At 26.3% G+C, this 14,083-nt stretch overlaps 1 protein-coding gene across 1 annotated transcript in view; it reads left to right on the top strand.

Annotated features, from left to right (window-relative positions):
- The window catches only part of dally (division abnormally delayed protein), a 386,150-nt gene extending 381,148 nt beyond the window's left edge, over window positions 1–5,002 (top strand). The window contains exons 8-9 of the mRNA XM_075379536.1: window positions 1,997–2,168; window positions 4,538–5,002. Of these exons, the coding sequence (XP_075235651.1) occupies window positions 1,997–2,168; window positions 4,538–4,791 (426 nt within the window). The 3' untranslated portion in view covers window positions 4,792–5,002. The remainder of the gene's footprint in view (window positions 1–1,996; window positions 2,169–4,537) is intronic.
- The last annotated feature ends 9,081 nt before the right edge of the window (window positions 5,003–14,083 follow it).

Raw genomic sequence — 14,083 nt, 5'->3', positions numbered from 1 at the left:
AATAGAAAATTGTTATTTGAGTGTACTTTTACAGTCATTTTACCAGTTTAATACTATTCTCCATTCTTTTTTGTTTTGTGCTAATTTTTTAACCGCAACATACAGTATTTAACACATTCAGTTCTGAGCACTTCCAGGCGCATAATCTTTGTATACATGCAACCTGTTGACCACGCACATATGTGTGGTAGTACAGCAGTTTTTCTATTTCTACTGGTGGGAGTCAGCATGTTACTGTTGACTCTGTATCATTTGTTAGCCCATCAGAAATATTTATATTTTTTTACTGTTCAGTTCATTTGAGGTTACATTCGCTTTTTTTTGGCGCGCATTTTAAATTTACATGAACTTTCATCATTTTTGAAAGAGGATAGATTGGTTTTACAAATTATTTGTATTTCAGTTAGTATTGATTAGACAATTGATTATGTTTTACTTTTATTTTACAATTATACATTGTCACTATTATTTTCATTTTAAATTAATACTTTTTGGCGATTATTACTACCAGATCATTCTATTTTGAGATCTACAAAAGCATGACAAAATTACTTAAATGTGAAGATTATTTAAGTCGATCATGATGTTATTTGTTTGGGAAAAAAAACCATTCATCAAGGTTACATCCTTCTGGATCAAGTGATCAATCAAGAATTTTAATTAATGATTTGATATTTATTTCAGGGAGATAGTGAAAAAAAGCCCTGATGCTTGGGAAAATCCAAGGTTTGTTCAAAATACTTTTGATATAACTTATTTTGTTGGTAAGTATTTTGATTCGACCAGTAAAACTCTGCATAATAAGACAGTAGAAACTCTAGTTTTCATACATGAATTTTTATAGGCTTGTAGAGTGTGCTTGTTGCTGCTAGGCAGCTAGTATGTGTAGTTTGTATAACAAACATGCTTGTTACATTTTACTTATATGTATTTGACATGTCGAACTATGCTACTGCATCAAGTTTTCTCAAAAACTCGATGATAATTTCAGTATAATTTGAGTATTTGGCACTGGTGATGTTAAAGTTAGATAAATTAAAGATTGGTAAAACTGATTTAAAAATGATCATTCTTCAGTTGACTGACTGGTGTAGCAGTAGGCCAAGATTGTTTTACTATTATGGAGTTATGCATCATGAATATACAATACAGTAAAACTGTTAACTGGTCAAGAAGTTTCTCCATGTTCTTGATAATGTAATTTAGCAAAGCAACTGAAAATGTGAGAGTCACAGGATTGGTAGCTGTATTGCGATGCTTATCGCATCTGAACCAGGATTTTTTTGTCAAATACAGAGTTTTCTGAGTTCATCAGCCCTTTACTCTCTAAACAAAGTTCCTTATGAAGCTGAAGATGCCATTACTAGGATCTGATTTGAAAATTCAGAGGATTTTGAAAAAATATGACAACACACCCGATATTCAAACCAAAAAAGGACTTTCAAAAATGGAGGAACTGCCGGATTAATTTTTTGTTCTATCAAAGTAAATACATTGAAGTAGATTAGAATTAGAAATCAATATATGTTTTTTTTCCCTGGACCATGCTTGGATACGTTTTGAAAAGATCTTGTAAATCATGGATCTAAACTGTGACAATTTACTTGTACGTTCATAAATTTTTTATACTTAATTTTTTTTTTTAATGAAGATGAAATAATTTAAGGTTTCCTGTTCATAACAATTTACATTTGCAATATAATTTGTTTCTACTTTTAAACATAAGATTACTTTGACAGATTAATTTATTCGTGTGTTGAAAAAGAAAGAAAAAACTTCTTATGAATCTATTCTAAAAAAAAAATTATACTAGGACTTACTGGATAATTCATCAGTAGAAACCATTAAGAGTGGAGAGGAATATTTTTTTAAGAAAATTTATCTTATATTTTTATTATGGAGGTTAATATTTTTTTAAGTTGATTCTTTTTACCAAGTCATTATAATTTTCTTTTGTTTTATTCTCAAATGTATTGTACATTTCTACCAATTATAGGTTGTTATGGGTCAGTTAAGTCAAACACAGAATCTGGTGTCAGAATCTTATATGCGTGATGAAGAAGAAGGAAGTGGCAGTGGACAGCAACCTGTTGACGATGATGAGGATGACCAGTATGAATGGCCACACCAAGGTTCTGGTTCAGGACATGATGCTGGAGAAGATCATGGTCAGTTTATTAAAAGAGATTTTTTTTGTGTATTTAAAATAATTATTCTTTAAAATTAAGCCTATATATTTGTTTGAAATTACAAAATTGTTGAAAATTGGATTGTTTTTCTTCTATTCTAACAGAAAATTATATTTAGAAAAAACATTCTAAAAGCCATGAAAATTTAAGGGAGGATTTTCAATTGCAATAAAATTTCACTAATTCAGACATTGTTTGGAATGATTCAGTTTTTTAGATGATTCATACAAACCATTCACTTTGAAAATATTTTTTAATTATTTTTTTAAATCTGAAAAATTAGAAAAACTTTTAAGGTGCGTGGAAATAGTTCTTCCAGAAAATCTTTATGGAGCTAATTATGCAGCTCCTTCAATGTTGTTACTAGCATTGATATTATTAATTAGGTGTTTAGGAAACCCCTTTAGTATATAGTCAAATAACATATTTTATCTGTTCAGTATTTGTTTGGTTAGTATATTATTTTCTTTTTTTAGAAAATTTTAGACGTTTGTCGTAATTTTAGTTACAGAGTAACATGTTTTTAATAAATAATTATTTATCACTTTATAACACAAAAAATATGATATTTACAAGGATCAGTAAGATATTACCAGAATTTTTGTTTTTAACATTTATTAGTACAAAATAATAATACAAAAAAAAAATCAATTTCCATGTAATCTTCCATAAGTCATACATATTTAACCAACATGTGAAGACCTTTGGATCCCTTCCTTAAAAAAAGGTTTGAGGATATGTCATGAGTGATGCATACAAACTTCTCTATTGTTGCTCTGGGATTGATGATGCTGTCCCAGCGCCTCCATGTCACGTTTCAATGATCCAAACAAAAAGAAATCACAGGGAGTTAAATATGAACTGTACAGGAGGGGAATACTTCTAAAGTTTCCCAGTAAATTTCATCCGATTTATCCTGAATGCTAACAACTGTTTAAGACTTAGCATTGTTGTGAAGGAGAATTATATCTCTGATTGACTGACAATGGCTTTTGTTTCTGTAGACATTTTTCACTTAGTCCAAGAGCTGGCAGTAGCGCCTGATTGGTTAAATGCCATCTTGCTGAAAAATGATGTTAGGTTTTGAATGTTGTTTCTGGTGATAGGCAAAATTTCCCAACATATCAAGCAAGGTAAATGTTACTGATCACAGTTTGTTCATGAAATAAAAATGGACCGATCATTCACTGCCCTACGTTAATTTTCAGATTGTTTCAATGAAACATTGAAATATTGAAATTCAGGTTTTCTGAACCCCCGATTCTGAAGTAGTAACTGAACTTTGAAAGGATACATTTTAAATCCCTCCTAAAAATTTATCAACAATGGAATGAGGAATCGTTAATTCACATACTGCTTGTCATATTGATTTGTTGGGACTGCAAATAAATGCCTGTTGCATTTTATACAACTTGTTTAATATTTTCCTCTAATACACTTTGCCACTCGTGATCTTTCTTGTGTTCAACACTTTCTATAGTAGGCCATGATAGTGATCTGATATTGTTTTAAACTTATGAAGATCTTTCGGAAAGTTCTTAGAAAGTAAAATTGTTTTCTTTACTCCATCACTACAAACAAGCAACTAAATGCACTTGTCTGAATCTTTATGGAACACCATCTCTCTCTTTTTCTGTTTAGTCTTCAGAACCACAGTAAGGTAATACTTCAGAGGATTATATGTATGTATATGAATGTAAATGAATGTAAATGAATTGTAGTCTCAGGTCGACCATTCCTTACGGTAATTCCATAGGCTAAACAGAAAAAAAAAGAGAGGTCAACCATTATTGAGACCGTTATTTGGTCATATTTGCACCACCTCTGTATCAGGCCGAGAATTTTTTCAAACTAAAAAAACATACGTGGTATGTTGAATGTTGAATCAGTGTATACGATTTTATTTTCTGAACTTTTCAACACATTGTGCTTTCTTTTGACTATTTGTGGCTATTATTGAGTGAATTAAATCTGATTTTTGGTTTGATTATCAGGCGGCACAGTAATTGACTTTGGAGGTGTTACCTCCAAAGTTACAATATGACAATGAACACCTTCAGGGGTATTCACTTTTTAAATACTTCTGTTAAATAAAATCTTTCTGTATATTTTTCTGTGATCTACATTTAAATTGTTGTTATTGATATTTAAAGTTGTAAAGATCTTTTATGGCTACACCGTATAAAAAAATGTTTTTAACAACTTCAAAGTGTTTTCATTCGTCTTTGTGGCCATCCTCAGTAACTGGTGCAGCTGTATGTTGCAGAATTCACCGTAGCACCATAGTTGCTCTTTTCTTTCTTTGTAAATTTGTTATTAATTTTATTTTTTATTTATTTATTTTCCAGCACATGGTAAAATAACACCAACTGGTGGTGTAAACACAGATGTTACAACCGGAACAAGTGGTAGCCCTGGTGGTGGAGGTAGTGGAACACAAGTAAATCCTAAGACAGCTTCAACAGTATCATCTATAATGAATAATCGACTGCAACAACCAACATTAATGATAATAGCTGTTACTGTATATATATTTAATACATTTTATTCATCATTTAGGTTTAACTGTGCAGGAGACAATGAATTATATTTCTTGCATTGAAAATAATATATATATATTAATTTTATATGCACATATATATATATATATATATATATATATATATATATGTACTTATGTACCATTTGTAAAGTAATAATAAAAATAATAATAATATCTATTGCTATATTATTATTATTTTTATTTAAAATTAATATTGTTAGCTAAATAATCCGTTTAACAGACAGGCATTGATTCAACTAACATAAAATAGTAAAAGTTATATTCATAACACTCTTATAAAATTAACGATAGTAGCATATGTATATTGTAGATTCATAAAAAAAAGATGATCATATTTTTTTTAAATTTAAACTTCATAAACTATTGAAAAATTCTTTTTTAAAATAAATTAAAAATCTTGTATTAAAATAAATTTGACTTGTTTTGTTCTGACAGATATCTGTTAACAGTTACATTATATTAAGAAGAAAGAAAATTATGTTGTTATTCATATACGTACAAACATCAATGAAGTTTAATCTTCTTTCTGTCTAATATATTTAATTATGAAAAGTTCACATATCGGTCAAAATAATGGCTTTTCGGAAAGCTGGGTCACAGATTTATTGTAAATTTATTGTCTTTACCATCAACAGAAAGAGCAGAAAGAAGAAGACTGGAAGCAGTGGAATTGTGGATTTGAAGAAACAAGCTGAGTGGATAGGAAAAGAAATGATCAAGTGTTAGCAGAAGTGAGTGAGAGGAGGTCCTTGCTAAATGTTATGTGAAGAAGAGGAGCGAAATTGATAGGACATGTAATACGACATGATGAGTTCTTGACGAATATATTTGAGGGCAAGGTTTGTGTAAAAATGCTAGAGGTAGACAGAGAGCAACCATCATCAATAATTTTAAGGAAGAGATTGGTCTTGGTTCATATAATGACTTGAAGAGAGAAGTAATGAGAGTGGCTAAATCGACAAGGCATAGCCGTTACTGAATAGTAGTAATACCATCAACACATTTAGGATTTGGAATAATAATAATTCTAACACAGTATACAGGAGTAGTTAAAATAGAACATCCTTAAGAAAGATCGAGTAATTAGAGGTGGCACAAAAGATGGACCACTTGGATTTCCGTATCTGTAAAATCCATAAGCAAAGAGAGAACAAAATAAAAGGTTTAATAAACTTTTTTTAAGTTTGTTTCTTCTTCTTCTTTTCCTTATACAACATCCTGGGTCAGGCACTGAATCACAAACTACTCTCTTACACTGTCCCTTCTTTATCTAGCCACTTTTTCTTCAATCTACCTCTTGGTCTCTTCTCGTTTCTCTCTCGATTCAGCATTTTCAATATTGCTTTTTTCTTATTCTCTTAACACTCTTAATTCTTCCTATCCTATCCGACACATTTTGATAACACTCTCTTTATATTCCTCACCTGATCCCCCTTTTCTCTTGATTATAATCTTATTTTTGTTGAAGCAAATGACCATGAATTTTTATCATCCACTTTCGTTCTCCATCCCTCACTCTTATTTTCACCAGTTCATCGATCATCTCATCTATTCATCTACTCTCAGGTACATCTCTTTATCCTTCCTTATATATGTACGTATTCTCTGTTTCATTTCCATCAAATTGGGCTTTGATTAATGTTACAGTATTTTTAATTCTAATTATAATTTTTATGGATAAATAAATAATATAATAATCAATTAACATAGTCTTAAAAAAAATCAATAAATATATGCTACAGATGTAAAATAATCAGAAATTCTGTAACTATCAGATGTTAAAAACAAATGGTTTTGTTAGAACATAATATGTTTCATCAGTATTGATAATTTCACTTTATGTGAATTATTTTTAGAACTGATTACATTTTTATTAATTTATTAGATATTAGTAAACTGAATTAATACAGATGCCCTAAATGAATGTATATCTGCGTAAAAATATATGATAATCATTACTGTTAATGAATGTACATCATTCTGTGGGGAGGGGGATCAATATCAATAAATTTTAAGATTACTGTGTTTATGTATGTCAATTTGAATTTATAATTAAATAAAAAATAGTAAAGTGGTAAATTTCAATAATCCTTTTTTTTTATAGTAACATCTAGTCATAACTGCATTATGATATAAATTAAAAAAATGTTACTCTAGGAATTAATTAAGTTGCACTTAAAATTAATAATATTCAAGTGACCCTGAATTTATTAACAGTGAAGTAACAACGTACCGTTTGAGGGCTAGTTCTATGTTTTAATAAAAGTTATTTAATATTTTATGAAGTTATATATTTAAAAATATTTGTTTCTAATTTTTTATGAATCTAAATTTATTTTTTAATAACTAAGTAATAACTGAATAATAATAATTTTAGCAATAAATAAATAAATATCATACTGCAATTTCTATACTGATTACTACTGTATTTTTTTAATACATATATAATAATGAGATATTTTTCAATTTTAATTATAATGTTTTTTTAAGGGTATGTATTTGTATATATTTTTTAAATTTATATTTTGAATAATAATTATTATTATTATTTATTGTACATTATATTTTTAATATTTGTAAATTTATTATTTTAATGTATTTAATATAATGTATACTTCAACATATTTTTTTTTTATTATGATATTCTTATGAGCAAAATAATTAATAATATTATTATTTAAAAATTTTTTTTTCTATACATCAAAGGTCGGGCTAAATTTTTAATATATTTTTTCTTAAATTTTTGAACATGTTTTGTTAGACTTAACATAAGTGACTACTTCTACACAGATTTAATATTTATTAAATATGATCTTTTGAACATTTATTGTTAAATTTCACCATTCATTATATGTAAGAATCTTTTGTCATTTCAATTTTAGGGACGAATTATTTGTTCTTTTTTTTTTTTTTTTTTTAATAGATTGTAATTTATCGGCTTGGTAATTTGATAGAATAAAATTAAAATGAAGGCTTAAAAGCAGAAAAAATTATTTTAAGATCTTAAAACCTTTCTTCAGAAGTAATTTCTTTTAAAAACTAATTTATCAGCATTTTGTATATAAATTTTACATCAATTTAAATCTTATGATAAGTAAGAAATGTACTTCAGTAGTACTACTGCTTCTGGTTTGGTTTTTTTTTAAGTCCTGAAAGAAAATGGAGTTTTTGGACACAGTTGCACTAGCATAAAAAAAAAGAATTTTTTCCTACTGAATCCCTATGAAGTGGTTGTCATGACAATTACTAGAAGATGTTGGCAAAACTTTACAAATGGAACCAGGATTGTTACTAAACCAATTCTCACGGCACATATCCAAGGAAATGGATTAAAATTTACAAATTGGAGATAGTTGGCCTACTGGACTGCTTCAGTTTAGCTGAAGCTCAGAGGGTGGCTTTCTGCCTCTGATCAAAACTTGATCAGGGTAGTTTTCTGCCTAGACCAGGTTCAAATAAATATTTTAGACTGATTTATAGCAAACCGTTTTTGTTGCCTATGTATAGTTTTATTTATCTCTTTGAAAATAAAATGCAATTTTTTATGGATTTATTTTACAGTTATGTGTACACAAAATACTAGTACAAATACAAAATAACAATAAAGCATTTTTGTAGTAAACCAACATATATATAATGAAAAAGTTTAGACAAATTATTCTATGAAGTATTTATTTACATTTTAATATTTAATGGATTTAATTGATAGATATTATAATTTACATTTCATTATATCAAAATAGTTTTATCAATTATCTAACATCCACCAACTTTGAAAATATTGTTGTAACCTAAATTGTTGTAACATTACGTAAAAATTATTACAGATTGTATTCGACACAGTAGATGACTGATGAAAATGGTGAACTACATTTGTTAAAGTAAGCGAATGTGTTAAATAGTTACACCCATTTAATTTAATTCCATCAGTAAAGGTATTACATTTTAAATATTCATGATTAATATTAAATTAAAATAAGGTAAATTAATATTAAGTAAATTTTTGAGTAATAATGTTACAAAATTCAAATTATCTATTTTCTATTTTTTTCTTACTTTGATAATTTGATTGTTGTCGTTTTTTGTTTGTGTCAATCCGTTTTGAGTTTTTCAACTTTTTTTTGTATTCGATTTTCTATTTGTCAAAGTATATTTACTTTTTCAAATTATTTACATTTATAATTATACATTTTTTAATATATTTCTGTTACCAATTATTCAAAACTTACAAGTTATTGTTTTTGCCAAACCTATTTTAAATAAAAGATAATTTTTTATTGCTAATAAAAAATTGATTCCTTGTTGATAAACCATGCTAAAGAAATTCTAAAAAAACTATGTTATCAAACGTCAACTTTTTATCTTATTTAAATTTTTTATGAAACCTATTTAACAAAGATAAATAGATTTATTCAAATTAATAATATTTAATATTTATTATTATGTAGTATATACCACCTGGGTAATATGAAATAAGTATTGTGATAAACAGTAATAATGCTAACCTCTGTTGTGGAATAATAGTGATTTCGGTCTTTTATCCAAAAGGTCCTGGATTTGAATTCTAGTTAAAAGTTACTGTTTTTTTTTCCTATGATATAAAATTTATATCGTATTCTCTGGTTCTGACTTTTAAGCCTATGTCGTGAATTAATCATGTATAAAAATTAAAGTTTCTTGATTGATTAACCTAATAACACTGAATTGATTTCCTGTCAGAGTTTGAAAATTTTAAAAGTACTGAACAACCAATTAAAAACTACTAGTCATTTAAAAAATATATACATTACTATAAAAAAACAAATATATATTAAAAATTTAAACACCAACCTTTGATGTTTTCTCTCTTTCAAAAATATGTTGCTATTATTATTTTTTTAAATATATACCGCATCTGTCGTTATTATTAAAATTGTATATACACAAATTTGGTCAGAAATGTATTATGTATATTAAATAATAATACTTTTTTTTAAAAATAATAAATAAATTAATTATAAATAAATAATTTTAAAATTAATAAAAGTTATTGTTTTCTTCTTTTTTTTTAGTGTGAATGTATAATAATTTTTAATTTTATTTAGGCTGTTATAAGGATGAAATGATTCTTGTAAGATAGGATAAGTAAATGAAAAAATATTGCTGTTTTTTGATTGGCTGTGATAGAAATAAGGAATTTTATTTATTTTCTTTTCATAATCCTTTACAAATTAATAGTTGGAAATTTTTTATTGTTGAATTTTTTTTATTTATTAATTATTTATTTTTAAATTAATAAAAAAAATTTTTTGACAGATTTGTGTATTGCAGTATCATAATAATTAATTTTAAAAAAGTTATAAATAAATTTATATCAAGAAATAATAATAAAATTAAAATATGCTCATCTAAAATTAAAAAAGCAATAATACTAAATATTGTATATTTTATTGCTCATTTGCAAAATTTGTTTTTTTATTTTATTTATAAAAAATTAACTTTTTAAATGATCAATGAAAAATAACATTTTAAAATGATTAAATAATTTTAGAAAAATTTAAAATATCCTTAAAGGTATTTTATTACTATGTATTTATATCGGTCGCTTAAAAATGCCAACTAGCATCTAAATATATATTGAGCTTAAATTACATATAACATAATATGCTTGTTAATTAATGTAATACAAACCTATTTATCAATAATTTGTCATAATTTTTTTGTTAATTGTGTCAGTTTTTAATGTAAGGGAAGGACATTGTGAACAGGTCTTGTCTTGATGTAGCTTGCCATTAATCACTTTGTAAATCATCACTGTTATTAATAACTTATGAGTGACCACTATATATTACTTATATAGTGACCACATCATGGTGTAGATGCAGCTAATGATTTACATGGAGGCCATAGTTAATGACTTTAAATATCAACTAGTTTGATTTTACATTACACTTTACCTAATCCCAGTTCTGTGATTGGTTTGTACTAGATTATTTCTTGTAAAAATCAAATCTGCTGTAGTGTTTTCACTGCAGTAGAAATTTTTATTCATCAAGAACAGGATTGATGTGCAGATAATATGCTACACACTCATTTAATTTTGGTTTGAGCAAATAAAAACTAAACGAAAATGTTTCCAGCATATTCTCAAGTACGATTGAAATCTATCTGGATTGGCTTTGACTTATGTAAAAAGATGATGATATTCAGCCAATTCTTGCAGTTTTTTATTAATTGGATGTGCGGAAAACATGCAGTTACTTAAGGTACTTGTTAACACCGCTTTGTTGTTGATGACATCTGATTACTAGCATCGCTAGTGTCGCATATCATGATTAAAATATTACCAACATTTTTGTGCATCTTCAAGTATGATTGAAGTAGCATAGATCTACCTCCTCCTTAAGTTCTACTAACCTCCACTATGAATTACATCTCTACTTTCACCATGAGCCAGACCATCATCGCAGCCTAGTCACCATGTCTTTTCCTTAAGAGTCTCACTGGTTTAATTTCAGATTTATTAAAATCTTTAATAAATCACAAATCCTGAGATTTAGACTCAAATCTTAGGTAATCTGACTGTGATGGTTATTTCACATCTATATATTTCTACAGGATAGAACCTTTGCTTCAGGAATAATAATTAAAATTCATTTATAGTTTTGGAAAAATTTCATCAATACAGATCATGTTCTGTGTTCAGCTCAGTGACATAATAAAGATGCCACTGATTGTAAAATTTGTCATGAAAAAAACTTTTATTATAATTCACTCGATGAAAAAATATAGTTTTATACCGTATGCATTATTAATCAATGGATGAATCTGTTACTTCATGAAAATCCATCATAACTAACTAATAACTCAAACTAATTTTGTGAATCTGGTAGAATTATAGAAAAGTTAGTCACAGAAATAAGTTGTTTTGATCTATTTTCTCCAGATGTGCAGTTTCAATGATTATATTACATAAAGAATTTTCAAAATTTTGACCATTTTTTAAAAATTCTATTTTTGACTTTTGTTAAAGGTAGAAAATGTTTTGTTGGTGTTGAATAGTATTTTAACAAATTTTATTGTTAATACATTTTCATCTTTGTTTGGACAGTCTAAAGGGCTTTGAAGAAAATAAAAAATTGTATTAAAACTGGTGTAAATTATGGTCATTTCTAAAAAAAAAAAAATAATAATAAAAAGAAAATTGCAACAACTTTTTGTAATTGTTGAATAGAATACAGAACTTGTATGTCTTCATATTTCTGTTTTCTTATGTGACACTGTGAAGTAACTAGATTCTTTTCTAACAGATGCCCAAAATTCCTAGTAGTTTTAATGGAGATTAGCTTTTCTTTCTCAACCTTTTTTTCATTAAGTTTAACTGAAATTATCAAACAATAAATGTATTTTAACAGCATTGTTAAGATAAGTAGTTCAATGCAAAAGAAATACTTTTTATCTCGAATGAGCATAAATAACATTTTTTTCTTAGATGTCACTCTTTTCTTAAAAATGCATAGATTAATTTTTTTATATAATCTTGTACCGATGTTATAAAATGTCAAAATTGCAATATTGTTGAAAAGAGATAAAAAACAGGGTACTATTATGCATAATTTTCTGCTAATTTTATGATTTTTTTACAAATAAATTTGAACTTGTGACAGAGAAAATTACAAAATTAACTCAACATTTTAGTTAAACGGTTCATAAGAAATAACTTTTCAGATGCAAAAGTTCTTAAGTATTAAATATTGTAATGTGAAATTAATGAAAAACAAACCATGTTGCCATAAGCACAAAAAAATAAAAACAGCCAACATAATTCTGAGTGAATTTCTTTACCTAGTTTCTATTTCTAGGAATTATTAGCTGTAGTCAGGAGAAGCACAGTAAGTATTTAAGTTCCAACTGATTTTTAAGTTACAACAGCTTATTTTAAATGATTATTGATTTGTTTCTCTTTCAAACCATCTTGTGATGAAATTTTGTTCAGTTGGTATACCTTTCGACAAAGCACAATAGATTAAGACTGAAACATTTGCTTATATAGCCCCAGTGTTTGCACAATAAACAAAACTTAACAGGTCGGCTGGCAGGTCTGTTTTTGATCAGGGCAATAAAAATAAATGTTTTTTTGGACTGTAGATAAATATTTATTATAATATTTTTTAGATGCATCAGTTAATTAAAATGTGTAAGCCTCTTAACTACCGTCAGTTTAAATTTTATCTTTTTCCTTCCAAAGATCATATTTTCTGGGATAAACAGAATTAAAAATAAAAAAATGTTGTTTATTTCTACAGTGGTTAAAATTTTTTTTTTTTTTTTTTAATAAAACAGGTTACTTATTCCTTTTAATGAAAAAAAGAAGATAAATGGGTTTATAATGTATTATATACTAGTTTATTAAAAAAAATAATGTTACACAAAATACTAGTTTAATAAAAAAAGTTATGTTTCACAAATTTTTTTTTAAGTCATATTTATTGTGTTCAGATTATTAAATAAATAAATTAAGTTTATGATTTTTAATAATAGTTTATAATATAGTATAGTATTTATTGCTATTATAATTTTTGTTTATTAATAAAAATTTTTTTTTACGATTTTTTCTTGCGGCTGTTACTTTTGTGTTTTTTTTTTTTACTTGTCTATTAATATTGTTTTTTTTTTCGTTTTTTCAAGGAGGTAAATTTAAATTTAAGTTAATCTTAGTAACATAATGACTTTTCCATTCTTATAATTTGTAAATTTTATATTGTTACTTTTTAAAAATATGTATTAACATTACAGTTTTGGAATAGATTTTAAAATATATATTTGAAAAGTAGCTATTTTTTTGTATATATATTTTTTTAAGTTAAAAAAATAATTTTTAATGTTTTTCAGTGGTTGATGTTTTAAAATTGTTTATGTAGTTTTCTTAGCTTGGATCTATAAAGCTGTTAAATTTACAACAGAGAAGATAAAATATTAAAAATTTCATATTAAAGTAATTTTAGATGAAAAAATGTGACTTCCTACAAAAATATAAGAAAGTTTTAAGCATTTCGTTTTTAAAAAAGATGATATTTTTAATTAATTTTTACTTGCTATTCTTTAATTTACAATGGTTCAACTGTGTCCTCTTATAAAAAAAAATCAATAAAACTTTTGTTCTAAAAGGCAGTCACACAAGTTGATTTTTTAAAAATTGTTATGGGAATAACAAAAAAAAATGACTAAATTCCAAAAAAATATTGTTCCAGTAGTGCATTAAATTCATGTTCTAAAATTTCTTTTTGGAATTTATGCATAATAAGAGAGGAACATTTTGGTTTTGTTACAAATTTTATATTGCGCCTTTTAA

Source organism: Lycorma delicatula, chromosome 12 (assembly GCF_047948215.1).
Source record: "Lycorma delicatula isolate Av1 chromosome 12, ASM4794821v1, whole genome shotgun sequence".
NCBI classification, from domain to species: domain Eukaryota; kingdom Metazoa; phylum Arthropoda; class Insecta; order Hemiptera; family Fulgoridae; genus Lycorma; species Lycorma delicatula.
The sequence above is the reverse complement of the archived record's forward strand: the minus strand, read 5'-3'. Positions and strand labels throughout refer to the sequence as shown.